This window comes from Vulpes lagopus, chromosome 10 (assembly GCF_018345385.1).
Source record: "Vulpes lagopus strain Blue_001 chromosome 10, ASM1834538v1, whole genome shotgun sequence".
Lineage (NCBI taxonomy): Eukaryota > Metazoa > Chordata > Mammalia > Carnivora > Canidae > Vulpes > Vulpes lagopus.
The window spans coordinates 42,902,700-42,921,974 of NC_054833.1; the positions used below are offsets into that span (position 1 = coordinate 42,902,700).

Consider the following 19,275-nt stretch of genomic DNA (forward strand, 5'->3'; position numbering starts at 1 on the left):
GATGCTTATTAACTGTCATTGTTTGGAGGCCTTTTCAGGGCACAGAGGTGGGAAATATGTATTTTTTATATAGAGAGGAAAGTAAAACAGGAGCTTGTCGTAACATTCCAATTGAATTTAAGATTTTAGCATTTTTAACTTCTTGAATATTATATATTTATGTCATATTTCTCTTATGCTGAAAATTGTGGTTCCAAATGACTTTAGTATAATTACGTATTTGATCAAAGAGAATAAGGGCAAAATTGATTCAAAGCAATTCCAGTATTATTACAAATACTGAGGAAACTGGTTATTTTTGTCCCATTAATGCAGAATACTGTGTCACTTTAAAAAAGTATTCTCTGAATGGTTATGGCCCAGCTTAACTTACAGCTAGGTTCATTTTTTTCCAGTTTGATTTTAGTTTTTAGAAATTACTTTTTCTTCCGTTTGATTCAGTTGTGAATTGTTTGAGTTACTTAAGACATTACATGTTTCCAAGGTTAAAGCTAAAAACAAGGTACGTTCAGGAAAGTCTTGCTTCCACCCCCTTTTTTTTTATCCCCCTGTAAGCAACCATTTTTAGAAAATTTTCACCTAACATTACTTCTTTTAGAAAATCTAAACAAATGTACACATGTGTACCCATGTGCACATTAGTATTTTCTCTCCATTCCTGCAAACCAAAGCATGCTGTATTTTCCTACACCTTGCAGAGATTCATAGATAGAAACCCATTGTGAGCCAAGAAATCCTAGTCTACAAGAGAAGACAGACATGTTAAGACATAATTGTAATACAGTTGTTCACTGATATTATAGAAATATGTAGAATAAATGCCATTAGACACAAATTATGAAGCATTTTCTTCTAGGGTAGGTGAGTGGGTTAGGAAAAGCTTCAGATAAATGTTCTTTGAGCTGGTTTTTAAAGAATGAGCTTGATATGAAGCCTGTGGATTATCCTAGGAATCAGGGATAACGTCTGTATCACAAAATTAGCCAACCCATGTTTGCTGGTATATGGGTGTAGCATGTAAAACATTTGCACTACATAAGAAGTGTCTGAATAACATTCTTGAAAGGCCTTTTGGAATATATGGGATTCTGTTTCATAGGCTGCCTGGGCTTGATGCTTAGTCCAGAGGTATTTTTTTAAGAAGCTATAAGAAAATAAATCCTCTGTTATACATTAATGTGAAAGGACTTCATATCAGAAGAATAGCCTATTTTTGTTATAAAGATTTAACATAAAATAGTACTTAGTTTACAAACTTTGTTTAGTGGCAAAATGAAGAGTAAAGAAATATGTTTTTATAAAAGGTATATAGTCTTTTCTCTGGTTGATATTCCTTGAGTTAACCCGTAAGTATGAAGCATTGATCATACATAGAGCATTCTTTTGTATGTAGTAAGGAGGCATAGGAAACAATGGAAATAGTTCTAGTTTAAAACTTTAAGAACTAAGGCATATCTTGTGACTATGTTTCACAAAGAAATTGTGTTTCCTCAAGACTTTTAAGGAAAAAATTTAACTTACTTGGGATAGAAGAAAATATGGTGTGCTTTTTGTTTTTGTATCTGCAGGAATACTCAGTACCAAGAAACTCCAAGTCATTCCATATCATGATTGCAATGGTCATTGCACAGACATACATGTGAGAAAATGACATAGGACTGTACCATGTTGTACCCATGTCAAAGTCTGGGTTTTGATATTATTCTAGAATTATGTAAGATTTGCCCATTGAAGGAGAGCGGATGGAGGGTACATGGGCTCTGTCCGTACTCTCTTTGCAACTTCCTGTGAATTTGTAATTACTTCAAAATATAAAGTTTTTAAAAAGTTATTGCTCTGGTTGTTTTGAGAGTGGATCATAGGCCTCCAAGGACAGAATTGAGGGTATTAGGAGCATTCCGATGAGATATCACAGTGCTCCAGAAGGGAAATAATGGCTGTTGGACTAGTTTGCTGACATGAAGGTGGGTTGGAGATGGGGTGAGGGCTCATTGAATTCTGGGTATGTTTTGAAGGTAGAGCTAATAAAATCTGCTGATGGGTTGGATGTGGGTGTGGGAGAAAGAGAATGGGGTGACAACAAGGGTTTTGGCCTGGAAGCATGAAGAAAAAAAGATACCAAGGAGAAACAGCAACAAGAAAAGAAGGCTGATGTGAGGTAGTTGGATTCTTGGCAAGGAAAACAAAGTAACAACCTCCTTCCTCCAGCCCCTCCTTCCTCCAGCAGGGTGGTAGCTTGGGGCCTGCATGGGTTAGGGACAGGATGACACTGAAGTGAGTGCACTCTTGTTAACCTGCTCCCAGGCAGCTGAGTTCTCTTGGCCTCGCCCTGGCTCTTTTGGAAAGAAGCATTTGTTTGATAAACAGGAAGTCGTTTCCATGGGTGTAGAGAGAAGAAATGATAGAAGTGAGTGGCAAAGCACAGAACTGCCAGCTGTGGTTAGCTTGGAATTGGCAGAAGTCTTCTCAGGTAGCCACCTAAGCTTAGCACACAGGCTGCTTCCCTGCCACCCCGTTCTGGACTGGGCTATTTCTTTATCAAAAGAAATGAAAAATTTCTGCCCTGTTGCTTGACCTGCTGTCAGAGCATATTCATTTTCAGCTAGTGTTTTCGATCAGTTGGAGTCATAGACTCAGCAGACAAATAGAGACACTGTCTGTTTATAGTGGAAGAGTGACTTATTTTAAGAAGTGTTGGCTCCCCACCACCATCCCATTAGTGGCGTGCCTCTGACACTCCAGTGAGGCTGGTCGAAGGAAGTTAAGACCGCCTTATGTGTATTTTCGCTCTTTGAAAGGTTCGACTCTAAAATGTACCACAAGATATTTCTTCCTGAGTCAGATTAGGACAAAATTACAAGTAGGGAATTCTGAAGCAAACTTTATATATTTACTTGATCTTCATACTTTTACACTTTAGAATTCATTCCCTCCATTTCTAAGAATTCTCTTCTTGAGCTATATGCATCCCCCCACCACCGCTGTGTCACTAGCTTAGCTTCTTCCTACTTCATGAGGAAGAGCAGTTAAAAAAAAGATGAAAGAAGTCCCTTGCCAAGTGATTTATGGCAGAAAGTCATCTTCAGCTTCTTCCTTTGGATAGAAACTTGACACAGGAGACTTGTTTTCTCCCTTTAGCAGAGAGTCCCCTCATCCTTGTATTGTCTGAAATGGTTGGAATGAAGCTGTGATAGAGAGGAACTTAACATTTGCCCCAGAGATAGAGGGACAGCTAAATAGATAAAGAGTGCATCACTGAAGAGAGAAAGGGGTTGGGGCTGGTACAACAGATGAGTAACTGGAGAGGATCTGGGCTTGGAGGCTGGGGCCCAGGACCTGGGATCCTGGCTGCTGTGTGAGAAGTTCAAGACTAAGGGTACAAGGTGGTATGGCCCTCAGGATTTAGGCAGCTCACTGAGCTGCCTGGAAGAAGCAAGACAATTCCTCAGGGTGCCTTTCCACTGAGGTTTATCCAGACAAGATTTAGAATGTATCACTCTGAATTCTGAGTGGTTCTGGAACCAGTTTGTTTCATCTGTCTTCTGAAATTACCCCAGTATTTATTCAAAAGCTGTGACTTTTTGTTAGGTCCAGGCCGGGCTACTGCTCTGAGTTTTTTTGCTGGAAGTTAAACATCGCATTTGAGCTTGCAGAGTTTTTGCTGCCTGCCTACAGGGCACACGTGAACATAAAGCAGCCATTTGTCCTCGGGCAGCTGAAAGGCGGTTTCAGCAGGGACTGGAAACCACTGCAGGCTGCTGGCTTCCTGGCACACCCACTAGCCCCCATAGGTTTGCTCTGAAAGCAAACTAACAGGGATGGGAGGTAGCAGTGGCGGCAATCAGATGGGCAGAAATAAAAACAGAGGCCAAAAAGTCTGAATGACAGGGAACCATTAAGGTGGTCCTGTACTGTACTTCTCCAAAGCCGAGAAAATGTAAACGTCAAACACAGTAACTAGGAAAAAAGATCTGATGCTCGCAGCCAGCACTTGAAAAAAGTGATTTGTATATCTTTATATTCATAACTATAGGGATACTGTAGGTGTCTCTGGGAAAATACCATATAGCTTAAACTCTTTTACCCAGGATGCTTTCACAAATACCTTTTAATTAGATCCATGTAACAGTGACATTTGATATATATCATAATTACCTTCAAGCACTATTGAATCCTGAAGAACCTTAGGATCTATTAGATAAATATTTGAATATTCTCTGTTTAGATACTGAGTGGACATTTTTAAAAATACTTTTTAAATGCCCTTGAAAGTTAAAGTTATATCATATAGGATAACTCCCAATCATTGTACAAGTTTATTTGCAAATATGCTATCCTTTCTTTGGCCATTGCGTGGAACAGGGTTTATTTCTGCTTAGCAGTTCAAGAGGTGGGGATATTGGCAGTATAAATGATTTGTCCAAGGACAACCAGTGTGTCATTGTGGAGATAAAACAGGACTAGGCTGCATTCCACTAGCTCCTGGCCTGTGTAACAATTTTGAGAACTTTGCAATCATTTTAGGAAAACAAAGTACTTAGAAAATATAGTTGTTTTTTTTAATAAAAGAAAATCACTTATTTTGGAAATCACAAAATTAATAATTCTGTTGTATTTAAGAAGCTCTTTGATGTGTTCTGGTAATTAGTATTTACTGCCAGACGAATGTCTCTTGGGCATTTTAATTAATGGGTGGCTTGGCCAAATGAGCTTCTGATGGTAAACCTTCATAAGGGTTTATTTTTATGTTTCTCAAGAATAGCTGTCTCTTCAAAGCCCTTTAATTAGACAAAGTTTAGCAGCTAAAACATATTATTAGAATAATTAGGCCTTGGGTTAAGAGGAATAGGGGGTCAAAGGAGCAGGTACTGTTAGAGAGGATGGAGTCTTAAAACCTAGCGTTGCATGTTTGATGGATGTCCAGTTCTTTAACAGCTTATATTAAGTGACTCTCCCTAGTTAGGGATTTGGTGGTGTTTAAAGTTCTTTTGACAGATCTCACCAAGAGCGTAAATACACCAGAGTGCGTGCTCGTTTATCACTACCTCTAAACTGTAGAAAGTGGTATTCTTGTCCTTTTAACTTCTAAATGAAGACTTCCCATTTTCTCTTTTTTTTCCTACTACACTGGTCATCTTGGCTGTAATAAAGGATAGCTTTTGAGGGAAATGCTTCAAGAAGCTGGGGTAGAAGCCACTAATAACACCAACAATTACAATAATTCTGTTGAAGGGTCTTTCTTAATAGTTTCAGTGATCTACAAGACGTTATTCTTAAAATTACTATAGTATTTGATGCTAAAGTTTTATGCTCTTTGTGGTCAGAATGTAGTTTGAATTATTTGAAAATCTGCTGTGTAGATGGATTGTCATTTGGCTCCCCTTCTTTACACCTTACCCCCATTTCTTGTCCTAAGCCCTCAATCTTGGTGGTCACTACTAGTGCACATGTTTTATCTCAGACTTCCTCTTTGTGATGAAGAAAAGATACATGTGACTGGTCCTGTGGGTGCTCGCCATGGTGCCAGAACAGTTGGGTAGGATTATTGAGATGACTATTGATAAACAGTAATATGCTTATTTATATTGTCTGATTTTTCATGTTCTCACTATCTCAGGATGCTTGTGATGGCAAGTGTGTCCTTGTCCCATCTAGATGAGTTAGGTTAAGGATAGTGCTAATGAGACCATTGGAAGTTTTCAGTAGGGCAAGTTGTATCACCAGTGTTTCTAATCCCATCAGTTGTTATGATCTGGATATGTTATCAGTTAGATGAAGAACTCGGGTTTAGGATTCATTGGTTCAGTATAAACCTACTGGCAATGTTAGAAAAAAGTATTTAATTATATTGGTAATTGATAATTAATGGGATTGGCTCTGGGTCAATCAGTTCACTTTTTTTTTTTTCAGTTCACTTTTAAATATTGAAGATAGCTTGATTTATAGTATCACAAAGTTCATCACATGTAAAATCTTTTGCTATAGCTTAGTTAGTCATATTACCAGTGAAATCATTTCATTGAAAGTGGTAGAAACTTCTCTTTGTTTTCTATTGTTATCTACAAAAAATAATAACAGTTTAAGAAATATTTGAAAAGCACATAAATGCAGATGGAAAGATAGAGGCATATCCTCTATGCATTCCAAGTGTAATCACCAAACAAATACATTTTTAGGTTAAGCTGTAAAACTTTGTGAAAGCAGAAGAGAGATTAGCATAGATGGGCTCCTATATAAAGCCGTTTTCTCCCTTAGCAGTGACTAACTTCTCTCCTCTCGTCCCAAAATGATTGATTATTGTGACTCTGCTTTTTGACTCATGCTTTAGCACAGGAAATATTGCTGATTCTTATCTTCAAGGGTATGTTTGCTGTAATCTCTTGCAATGGAGATAAGAGAGAGGAGGTGTTGAATGTGATGATTCTCCAAAAAAAACCATCATAACCCTCAGAACTCTTTTTTCTTAGGGTAGAGGATATGCAGTCCTCTGCATACTCATGTATGCTGAAAACAGTCTGAGCACTGCTTGCTAATGGGCTTCTATAGATGCAGATCAGGGCCACAAGTTGCCATTTGCTTGTGCCACTTCTTCAACTGTTCATCTGGTGGCCCCTTTGCATCCCTCCTGGAGTCCACCTTTTGAAGTGATACTGGTGTGCAACATAACTGACTGTGCTCTTTTTCACCGCAGACCACCTGGTGGCCCATGGCAGAATGGCAGAGAAGGAGGCCCGTCGGAAGTTCAAACAGATTGTGGCAGCCGTCTATTTTTGTCACTGTCGGAACATTGTTCATCGTGATCTAAAAGCTGAAAATTTGCTTCTGGATGCCAATCTGAATATTAAAATAGCAGGTGAGAAGTGCATCGAGGATCCCTCAAGGTTCTTGAACAAGGGATTGTCTATTCCCATCTATTCAGAAAGAAATATTGTGAAAATAAGAGATTTGTTTGTGTGTGGCTTGAAGATTGATAAACCTTCAAAACACACTCATGTTATTTTTCATGTAATATTAGATGGAACTAGACTGGGGAGAACAGAGGAAAGGGGCGATATTTAAAATTCTCTTATGTTGGTTGAGAGTCTCTTTTAAATAATAACGAATAAAGTAGCATGAAGTGGAGACAACAACTGCTGAACCTGTGTAACCTGTCAGGCTTACTTGGGGAGGTTGATGTATGTCATCACTGAAGGCTGTAGTTTTGTGAGAATTCAGGAGGAGCATATCTTGCATTGGTGTAAAGGCACTCGACCTCTTTGTGTCCTCAGATTTCACTGATGGTGCCTAAGAAGCACTTTTCACTGCCTCACTCTATTCCTCCTTCAGTTTCAATAAACTCTCAGCATTTGCCCAACCAATACAAGCTCACCACCTATTGATAGAAGCAAGTGACTGCAGTCCAGACAGAAAGTATACATCTGACAAGAACCCAGTTTTGTTTTCCTGGTTTTCAGTATTGTATTGTGGGTCCCCCATCTAACAGGCAAAAAGGGGAGGGGTCTCCTGTAGAAAACTGAAAGACAGCTAGGATATAGTTGCCTGGAAAGTCAAGATGAAAAGCATTTCTAAGGACTTTCCTCCTTAAAAGAGTGGGAGTTGAGGGTTCAGATTTATTTTATATGTTATATACAGGTCAGAGTTACCTACATGTAGTCTTTCAGGGTGGTAATCCTGCTGACTATTTTGTGTCGATAAGTTGAAATAAGTCTTTCCAGGCTCTCCTTTCACATCCTCGGAATGCCACTTAACTCTTTATTTATCTAAGTTCAGCTGATGGATGCACTGTTGTTCAGTACTTTTACAAAGTTGTAAGTTCTCTGAGTCCTGCATTTGCCCAGTATGTAGTAGACAGGAATTAGATGCTTTCTTTATCTTACATAAAATCACATTTTTCCTTTGTCTTTATGTCTGCTTTATATTCTCCAAAGTCCTCTAGATGCTAGCAGTTCCCACACAAGTGAGTAGTATGGAAAGACTGGTAATTTCAAATCCTCTTTTGTAATTTTTCATCCTAGCTTCATTTAAAATAATGGTAATATCATCTACTAAGCTTCACAATCCTTAAAAGTATAATAAAATGTTGTATTAATTTCTTATTTTCGCTGTAACAAAGTACCACAAACATAGTGGCTCAAAACAATACAAATTTATTGTCTTACAGTTCTAAAGGTCAGAAATCTGAAATGAGTCTTTTTTTCTCTTTTCTAATGTAGTTAAATTTGTTATTTTAATCCCAGTATAGTTAGCATACAATGTTATATTAGTTGCAGGTACACAATGTAGTGACTCAGCATTCCTGTATATTCCTCAGTGCTCATGATGAAAAATATGGAACACTTCACGAATTCACATGGCATCCTTGTCCAGAGGTCATGCTAGTCCTATCATTCCAATGTTAGTATGTGTGCTGCTGAGCAGGCACCTGACATGAGCCTTATGGGGCTAAAATCAAGGTATTGGTAGGACTAGTTCCACCTGGAGGCTCTGAAGAATCTATATCCTTGCTGGTTTCAACTTCTAGAAGCCACTGCACTCCTTGGTTCTGGTCCTTTCCACACAGTACTCTGCCTCATGCTCCCATCGTCACATCTCCCACTCCTAATCTTATCTTCCTGCTTTCCTCTTAGAAAGACCCTTGTGGTTACATTGAGCCCTCTCGGATAACCCAGAATGATCTCCCCGTTGCCCAGTCACATCTGCAGAAGTCCCTTTTGCCACGTGGGTCACACTTCACAGGTTCCATGGAGTCACATGGATGTCTTCTGAGGGGCTTTTATACAGCCTGCCACAGATGTGATTGGAGGGTTCTTTGGCTTACTGATTAGGACAGTGAGTTAAAAGAAGGTCCTCATTTTCTTTTACAGTTGTGTTCTACCTTCATTGACCAAAGGCTAAAAATCTTTTTATACTTCCCTGGTTCTTGATTTTGACTTTAGAACCATTTTGATTTAGTTACAAGAGATTAGTATGGCTCTTTGTCTTTATATTGAGAAACCAAGTGTAAAAGCAGGGGTGAGTGATAATTGAAATTAGAAACACCACATGGGGATCCCTGGGTGGCGCAGCGGTTTGGCGCCTGCCTTTGGCCCAGGGCGCGATCCTGGAGACCCGGGATCGAGTCCCACATCAGGCTCCCGGTGCATGGAGCCTGCTTCTGCCTCTGCCTGTGTCTCTGCCTCTCTCTCTCTCTCTGTGTGACTATCATAAAAAAAAAAAAAAAAAAAAAATTCTAAAAAAAAAAAAAAAAAAAAAAGAAACACCACTGACAAACACAGGGTAAGGAGATTTTTAAATGCTGTTCTTTGTTAATAGTAAACAAATCCATGTAGTCACAATAAGAGTCTCTACCTGCTGGTGTGTAATTACAGACTCGTAAGAATGCTGGCAGCCCACTGTGGGCTCTCTGCGTTAACACATATGGCGAGATTTTTAAGTTCATTAACCCAGAGTCTGCATTTTTATTGTTTGTTTTGCCAAGAATAAAATAAATGAGCTGCTCTAGTTTTGTGTCCTGCTATAAAATCTAACATTGTCTTTCCTTGTACATTATTTTTTTCATGCTATAATTATCTTGTCATTCCCATTTCCTCTGCCGCCCCCACCCCTACCCCCCGCCACCACCATCACCCATGGTTTTGCTTTCCATGGTCTCAGTTACGCATGGTCAGCTGTGGTCCGGAAGCGGTGATCCTCCTTCTGACGTATGGTCAGAAAGTCAGTAGTAACTAGCACTATGTCACAATGCCTACATCATTCCCCTCACTTCATCTCATCACATAGGCATTTTATCACCTCCTATTCACCACAAGAAGAGGAAGGGTGAGTACAGTACAGTAAGATATTTTGAGAGTGAGTGACCACATGCACGTAACTTTCATCACAGTATATTATTATAATTGTTCCATTTTATTATTGTTGTTAATCTCTTACTGTGCCTTATTCATATATTAAACTTTGTCATAGGTGTGTATGTATAGGTAAAAACAGAGTGCATATAGGGTTTGGTACTATCCCAGTTTCAGACATGCATTGAGGGGCTCAGAATGTATCCCCTGTGGATAGGGGAACTCCTGTCCTCAGTTTCTCAATCATTGCCTGAACTTCCTTTCTGACACATTCTCATCTGCCAAGTTGTCTTTGAACTTAGCAGGCCAGTGGGAGAAACGCTTATGGTTAAAGCCGACCACGCATGACTAATTTTGGTGAGGTGGAATGGATGGCTCTGACAGCATAAGGTCAGATAATTAATGCAATCAACTTTTTATTCTAAAAGCTAAAAGTAACTTCAGGATTTCTGATTTTCTGGTCTTTTGATGAGTTATTATTAAATCTCACTAAGAAGGAAACTACTAGACACGAAAGAAACACGTGAAAGAGAAAAGAGTTTTGTTGTTTTATTTAAAATATTGTTAGTCTTTGGGCAGCCCGGGTGGCTCAGCGGTTAAGCGCTGCCTTCAGCCCAGGGTGTGATCCTGGAAACCCGGAATTAAGTCCCACGTCAGGCTCCCTGCATGGAGCCTGCTTCTCCCTGTCTGTGTCTCTGCCTCTCTCTCTCTCTGTCTCTCATGAATAAATAAATACAATCTTAAAATAATTTAGTCTTAAGCATCTCATTTCTAAAATCATCGTATGTTACAGTGTCAAATTAACATGGGATTAATAAAAATTCAGATTAGGAAATTTAAAGAATTCATGTTTTCCTTATGCCAATGTTAACCTCAGTGGTTTGTTTTGTTTTTACCTAAATGGTTTTGATGAAAAGATGATGCATCCTGTTCAAACAGAGAAGATGATGAATAAGTTGTTCTGGGGATGTTTGTGTTTATGTTGACTTATATACTTTTTTATGTGAATTAATGTGGCAATTTACATCTAACCCTTGATATTATAAAAATCTAGCTATTAGAAAAGCCTATGCTTCCCTTCCTCAAGGGAATATGTGTTCCTTAGACATGACAGGTACATTTCAGTTGCAGATATTTAAAAATGCAGTGGTTTAAGTAAGAGTTTTCATGCTTAAATTCTTATCTCTGAATTTTTGTTCCAGTGCTATTTCTAAAGCGAATGAAGCCCAGATGAATAACTCTGTTTTCCGTCTGGTTTTAGAACGGCAATAGCAAACTCGTCTTCTCTAGAATCCTTTAAAAGATGTTTCTGTTATTAGTGACCCAGAAGAAACATTGATGGTTTCGGAACAAAAAACTTTATTTCTGAAAGGCAAAGTTACCCAGTCTAGAACTGAACATGTGTAGTGGTCATCTGGAAATGTATGTGTTATTAACAAAGGCTCTTTGCTCAAGTGTCTGGGAGAGAGAAAGGAAGTATAAGACATGACTCCTGCCTGAAAGAATTATAGTCTGTTTGGGCAGCAAATGCTTACACTTTTGGAAAGTTAAATAGCACCAGAATTACACTTGATGTGTGTATGTGTGTTGTATGTATATGTGTGTATGTATGTGTGTGTGTGTGTGTGTGTGTGTGTGTGTGTATCACTTTACAAAGCATTTTCACATATATTATTTAATTTCATCATATTTGGCATGCAATATGGTTTATTTAGAAAACATTAGAGGTTCCAAAAGACACATCTTCAACTTTCAAAACTTTGAATTCCTTGTAAAGAGCACTCATGCAAATCCTTTTCACGTAGAGTTTGGCACCAAGAAAGAATGGGATTGTTGGCCTCCAACCCTTCACTTTTTTGTGCCTCAGACATGTGAGGATCCACAGAGGAGCAAACGAAGAGTGGGGGAGGCACATCATGGCTCTCTTCAGCAGAGAGCCTCCATCACTGGGTGACAGTGTGTTCAACAGTGACCAAATTATACTTTGATACAATAGAATAGATGTTACAAGGCACGCCATGATTCATTATCACCTTAATTATATAGTTTAATTATGACAGAAGTTCAGAGGATGAGGAAACCACTTTAGTTTGTAAATTTCCATTAAATTGTAAATGCCACAGGGACTGTAAGCGTATCCTGTTTGTTGTTTCATCCCCATGGCGGAGCACATGCCTGTTGTATAGTAGGTGCTCAGAACTTTGTTGATCTGAACTATAGACAGTGGTGATGAGGGCATAAATGCCCTATTCAGGACATAGCATTTGAGGAGTCTAAAGGGTGAATCAGATTCTTTAAGGTGTAGGTGTAGAGGAGAGAATTCTAGTAGGATTCGTCAGTCAGCAAATGTTAATAAAGCACCTGCTATGTGTGGGCCCTGATCCATGCACTGGGGATATAGTGGCAGATGAAGTTGTAAAGTCCCTTGGTACTAACACTTCAGTGGGGGAGATATATAGTGAACACATAAACAAATAAGCCCTCATAAAATCGAAAATGTGCTAGAATGACTTGTGGGAGAGAGAATGCTTTTAACCAGGATAGTCCAAACCTTTCAGGCTGAAGGAAGGGCAATGAAAAGACCTGAGAGAGGTAAATTTAATGTATTTGATAGGGTAGGAGAAAAGTTGACACGACTGGAGTTAATAACTAAAGGGGGATCTGGAAGGAGATGGGGTAAGAGAATTGGTAGGGGCCAGATCATGCGGAGCTTTATGCACGAGGTGAGGATTTGGGATTTTATTTTGGTTGCAGTGGGAAGCTGAGTTGGAGAAGTATGGGCAGCAGTAGAATACGCGTGGCATAGTTGCAGAAAATATAAAGTGGCTTGGCTGGAGGGAAGGTTCAAACAGGGGAGTCGTGCCTGAGAAGGTGGGAGAGAGAGCGGTTTATTTATAGTAGACTGTGAAATTGTTTGAATACCAGCCTTGATAAGTCAAATTCAGGATGGATAAGGAAAAAAAGATGGGAGCAGGAGGAAGCACAGGAGAGGAAATAGGGGGTCAGTGAAGAGGCTGCAAAATGGTAAAATCCTACATAAAGGTATTGGTTGTAGATTTGAAAAGAAAGACGAGGGCACCAAATATAAGAGAGAGCAAATGAAGGGTGTCTGGGGGTTTTAACCAATAAAATATCTGGGCTAGGATGAGGGAATTGCCAAAGATACATGTAGAAATTGAGAAATCGGGTTTTCTTATTGATGGAGTATATTGAGCTATCAAGGAAAATGGTGTTGTCTTATTTCTAATGCTATTTGAAAGCAAATTTAATTCTTGTCCCCAAAGATTAAGTAGAGAAATGTCTATGTTTATAAAAGACTGCCTAAGAAAAGACCAAAACGTAGCTGGCTTACTCCCTGAAGCAAACTTATCTGAAATACTCAGACGTTATGAGAATGTTTTGAAAATTGTGGAAACTTTTTTTTAAACCTAAGGAAGTTGGAAACTTTTCTCTGTAAATGTCGACTCCCAGAATGGCCTCCATGAGATAGTTTCCACTCCGGTGTTATTGTTTTAGTTGGCAGTCAGGCGACAGCAGAGATCTGAAGTACAACTACAGCAAAGCCAGTGTTTTGGAAAGAATTTCCAGAGTGCATGGATCTAAGGTACTGTGGAAATTTTTCACCTTAATGCAGTGAGATCTAGACTAGTTCATTTTTTGAAAGTGAGAAACTAAAGCATTCTGCAGGTCCAATGACCTTTCACCTTCAGTAGGAATATGCTGAGAAACGATTATTGAGGGGAAAAAAGGTGGTGAACTTTGGCTTTCTGAGAACCCTCCCCCAGTGTGGTAGCTGAGAATGTCCCTGACAGCCCACAGAAGGTGGTTATGGATTTCATCACGTCAGTCACAAATCTTATGTCCTGATCGTAACACCTTTATTTAAGTTATCTGTCAGTGCACCTCCCTGGTTGACAGGTAATGAGTTGAGACCCAGAGAGGCCATGTGACTTTCCTGAAATCATGTCACCGCACAGCCTGGGAATCCCAGTGCCTCAGTGTCTGACCCACAACTAGAAGGTGCTAACAACTTTTATGTATGTTGACCCTTGGGAAAATACACTTTGGAAATTCTCTCTTCTGCATCCTGTCCCTAAGACTGGGGCTTTAAAAACAAGAAATGAAAGCATCTTCATTGGGAAGGTGTTTTTGGTACACACAGTATGAAAAAATTCTAGAGTTAAAATGAGCAGATTTTTGTTAGTCATGGTTCTAGGTTATAAGTGAGGTCTTAATGATCTTGAAAAGTGACTGCATCCTGCTAAGATCAAGAAAATGTTCTATTTTCTATTTACAGGGCCTCACTCACAAGAGCTATGCGACATGTATAGAAGCATTGCTTCTCAAATTCTCCCACTGTGGTTTCCCTAACTTGGCGGGTGATGAACTCAACACAGGGCAGGGGGCAAGTGTGGGATAGTTTGGCTAGTCTGGAATGGTTCAGTTTTTAGATCACATGCTTTATTTTTAAATTCATGCACATTTGTGTTCTCCTCAATGTCATATTACATTTGTTTTAACATTAAAATTATTCAACTTAAAAAAAATTATTCAACTTTATTTAACATAGAAAAAAATTAATGTTCCAGGAATATGTGTTTTTTTTAGCCTTCACTTTCACATAACTCTTGGCACCCTGCAGCATTATGCCTGGGGACATATAAACATACACTAGTTCAAGAAACTTGATAATAAAGAATTTCTTCCCCAACTATAGGTTCCTTTTACACAAACTTTTGTTAATTGCAAATCATTTGGTTGGAGGATAATCAGAAGTCAGTAAATCAAGTAATGATTCAAGCATCTCCCTCCCCCCTCCTTAAACGGAATAGTTTGAGAGCCTCTGAGAGTAAGTCAAGTGAACCCACCTGTTAGCAGGCAGCTAATGTGAACATGCTTGTAACTCAAACATTCCATTTACTGCTTAGGTGAAGCCGTTGTTACCATAGTAGTTTTGACCAGTATGCAGTTTTTCTTCCTATTTTGTTAAATTCACATCTCTAATGAACCATTGGACACTAGAAAGCATAAGGAACATGGATGTAAAAATTTGGTTAATAAAAATAATAATGGTAATGTAACAGTGCTTCAAGACAAATTTTACCCAGTTCACAGATTGTTTTCATTTGATTACTGCTCTTATATAGCACATCAAGATCTTTCTAGGACTTCAAAAACCACAATTTTATACACAAAGACACACACACAAATATGCACACACCCAATATCCCATTTGCTTTATTGGGAATAAAGACTGTCCATGTTCATAATGTTTTTTTTTTTTTTTTGCACAGAAGTTCTAAACTTGCTTACCCATTTTACTGCTTGAAACAAAAACATGAAAATTATTCAGATAAACAAGCTTATTATTTTTTTAAATTCAGTTAGCCAACATGTGGTACATTGTTAGTTTAGTTTCAGAGGTAGAGGTCAGTGATCCATTAGTTGCATATAACACCCAGTGCTCATCACATCACGTGCCCTCCTTCATGCCCATCACCGAGTTACCCCATCCCTGCCCCCAGCAACCTTCAATTTGTTTCCTAGAGTTAAGAGTTTCTCATGGTTTGTCTCCCTCTCTGATTTTTTCCCATTCAGTTTCCCCTCCTTCTATGATCTTCTGCACTGTTTCTTATATGCAACATATTTGTTGTTTGTTTTTAGGTTCAAAAATGTAAGTATTTCAAATACCATCTCATGAAAAGTTTTTGTCTATTTCAGGCATTATAATCTCAATATCTATGTGTCTTCCCAACTAAATATGACATAACAATTTTAAATTAGAGAGGGAGACAAACCATGAGAGACTCTTTAACAATAGGAAACAAAGGGTTGCTAGAGAGGAGGTGAGTGGGGTAACTGGGTGATGAACATTCAGGAGGGCACATGTGTGATGAACACTGGTTGTTCTTTGCAACTGATGAATTATTGAACTGCATCTCAAACTAATGATGTACTACTATATGTTGGCTAATTGAATTTAAATAAAAAATAAATTAGCACTTTTAAGTAAATTAGTGAGTCACTTACAAAATGGGAAATTGTTTTCTTAAATGATAAAATGATTTAAAAAAAAACAACCCAGGTATGCTTGACCAATAACACTATATAAGTTTCAGCATACAACATAATGATTCAGTATTTTTATATACTGTGAAATGATCACCACAATAAGTTAAGCCTGGGACACCTGGGTGGTTCAGGGCTTGAGCCGGCTCAGGGCGTGATCCCAGAGTTCTGGGTTCGAGTCCCACATCAGGCTCCTGCAGGGTGCCTGCTTTTCCCTCTACCTCTGTCTCTGCCACTCTCTTTGTATCTCTAATGAATAAACACATACATAAATCTTAAAAAAAAATAGGTTAAGCCAACATCTATCGTTTATGTAGTTACAAATTTTTTTTCTTGTGATGAAAACTTTTAAGATCTACTTTCTTAACTTTCAAATATGCAATATAGTACTACTTACTATAGCCCCCATGCTGTACATTATACCCTCATGACTTATTTTATAACTGGAAGTTGGTACTTTTTAACCACCTTCACCCATTTCACCTACGCCCAGCCACTGCTTCTGGCAACTGCCGGTCTCTATATGTATGAGCTTGTTGTTGTTTTTTAAAGAGTCCACATATAAGTGAAATCATAAGGTATTCATCTTTCTCCATCTGATGTATTTCACTTAGCATAGTACTCTCTAGTGGCAAGATTTCATTCTTTTTTTTTTTTTTTTAATGGCTGAGTAATAGTCCATTGCATGCACACACACTGGGTGTTCCTTATTTATGCATCCGTCGACAGACACTTATATTGTTTACTTTGCTACTGAAAATAACAGTGCAGTGAACATGGGGGAACATATAGCTTTTGGAATTAGTGTTTTCATTTTTTCAACTGAATACCAAGAAGTAGATTTGCTGTGGATCTTATGGTAGTTCAATTTTTAATCTTCTGAGGAACCTCCATACTGTGTTCTACAGTGGCTGCACCAATTTATATTCTCACCAATAATGCACCCAGGCTCCCTTTTCTCTACGTCCTCACCAACACCTGTTATTTCTTGTCTTTTTTATATTAGCCATTCTAACAAGAGTGTAGTGATATCTCATTGTGGGTTGGATTTGCATTTCCCTGATGATTGCTGATGGTGAGCATGTTTTCATATACCTGTTGGCCAACTGTATGTCTTCTTTGGAAGAATGTTTCTTCAGATCTTCTACTTGGTTTTTTAGTTTATTGTTTTTTGTTATGTTTGCTATTGAATTGTATGGGTTCTTTATACACACACACACACACACACACATATCCTATATATTATCAGATATGTGATTTAAAATATTTTCTCCCACTCAGTAGGTTACCTTTTCATTTTGTTGGTGATTTTTTGGTAAATATAAATATTACTTATAATGAACTTTTATTTTATTTTTTATAATGAACTTTTAAATCAGATTTTAATAATGTACTAATGTAGAATGAGATACTTTAAAGTTACTTTATCATGTTATACAGAAGTGACAAAATTAGTTTTTACATTTCTTTCCTTTTCCTAATTTTCTTTTAAATTCTTTTTTAAGGTAGTATATTCCTTTGAAAGGAGTTTGTTAGTCAAAAAAGTTGGAAAACACTGAATATTTGTATGGTTAAATAGGTTACCGTCCAAATATAACTTTGTAGATGGGGTTTGGGTTTTTTGTTTTGTTTTGTTTTGTTTGTTTCATCAAATTGTGAGATTCTGAACTCTTGATAGATTCTTTTTCAGGAAAGCCTCTCTTCTCTATTATATGCCATTTGTGCCTGAACTTTCCCCGAAACTCACTCCCTGGCTTATAATTATACAGTTAGATGTGTAACTGTGTTGTGTGTCTCCCTCACAGGACGGTTTCATGAGGCCAAGGATTATGTGTGTTTTGTTCACCTTAGACCAAGAACTCATTAGTGGTCCCTCAAAAACTTGGGGAATACCCTACTCCAGTATCCGTATTTGCACATTACCTTTTAGACAGGTTATTTATTTTTCAGGTGTTTGCTCTCACATAAGTTATGTTTATCCTGTTAGCTTTAATTTAAGAGGGTGTATTCTTACCTGTTTTTAATTTCTTGGGGACACCTTAGAACTTCTGTGATAGTTAGATCTTTTCTCCAAAAGTAGGCTTCTACTAATTAGACCATACATCTTAATTTTTAATTTGAGAAACATTATTATTATACCTATATACTATATTTCCATTTGATATTTTTAGTGTCTGTTGAGTGTTTAAGGGAACTTTGATTCATCATACTTCATAAAAGGCACACTAAAATTTTGTATAGAATGCTCGCCTGTCAATATTGGAAACTTACCTGATTGAAGGATTGGACTTTCATTGTTCTAGTGATAGGACCTTATGACTGTAATAGTATGTATTGGATGTAGTCAAGAATTCCAATGAATATTGTTTACAGGTCTTACAGAAAGTGTCTCATTATAGCTCTTTCCTTTATATGTCTATTCAGTACTGAGCTTGATGAAAAATCCTATGTCGAGGAGAGGGTTTTTGGGTGTGTGAGTGAGAGAGAGAGAGAAGGGTTGGGGTAGTGCTATGTATAATAGAGCAAAAGGGTTTGGTTTATTACCTCATTCAAAAATAGCTGAGTTCAGTGATCCTAACTGCTAAGGTATTTTAAAGCTTTGGGAGAAAATTTGTAAGTCATTCACTGAAAAAGCCAGTGTAATGCTGGCCCAGCATTTTTATTTTTAAGCTTTCATCTTCCACAAAGATAGTATTAGGCTATATAAATATATAGTGCTAGGAAGTTGGGGAGGATCAGAAGATTCGTAAGATTAAGGGACAGATATGGGGCAGTCCTGTATATGATATAATAGCACCTGCAACAAAATGGCACTGCACTGCTTCTCTAATACATTTTCTGGAAAGTAGATACCATGTTTCAGTCTCATGCATAGTACCCTCTCCCCTGATCTAATTCTGACCTGCCCTGGTTTCTTGAACTAAACCAAATATCCCCCTCCTACCACCAAAAAAGAGCTGATTACTTGATTCTTTTCCCCCCTGTGAAGGAATTTCTCTTGTGTATAAATGCTCAAGCTGTGAGTCAGTAGTTTTTGGCATTACTTCTCTATTAGCTCCTAGTCAGGAAGTTCAGCCAGGGGTTGGAGTGATTGCTAAACGCTGAGGACTTCCCAAGACCCATTTTTAAGAGTGAACTAATATTGTGACTCCTGGGAACTTCGAAGCTCAGCCTTCTTCACTGCCGTAATTCTGAGATTCACACAATTGCCTCTTGTCTTGCAGAATTCCAAGTAACACTTTTGGGTCACATGATTTCTAGGCTAGTAGTATTGTATAGGAAAAGCAAGATTGGTTCCATATCAGTGTCATGTTCCATTTTACAGCCCATATAACAGTCTAAATCTTGTTTATGTACTGTT

The 19,275-nt window shown here is 38.2% G+C and overlaps 1 protein-coding gene and 1 pseudogene across 5 annotated transcripts in view; one reads left to right on the forward strand and one right to left on the reverse strand.

Moving 5' to 3' along the window:
- The window catches only part of SIK3 (SIK family kinase 3), a 240,964-nt gene that overhangs the window by 155,597 nt on the left and 66,092 nt on the right, over positions 1-19,275 (forward strand). For all 5 annotated transcript variants that reach the window (XM_041771613.1, XM_041771615.1, XM_041771614.1 and 2 more), the window contains exon 4: positions 6,692-6,853. In XM_041771613.1, the coding sequence (XP_041627547.1) occupies positions 6,692-6,853 (162 nt within the window). The remainder of the gene's footprint in view (positions 1-6,691; positions 6,854-19,275) is intronic.
- Positions 8,323-8,422, reverse strand: LOC121501046 (annotated as a pseudogene).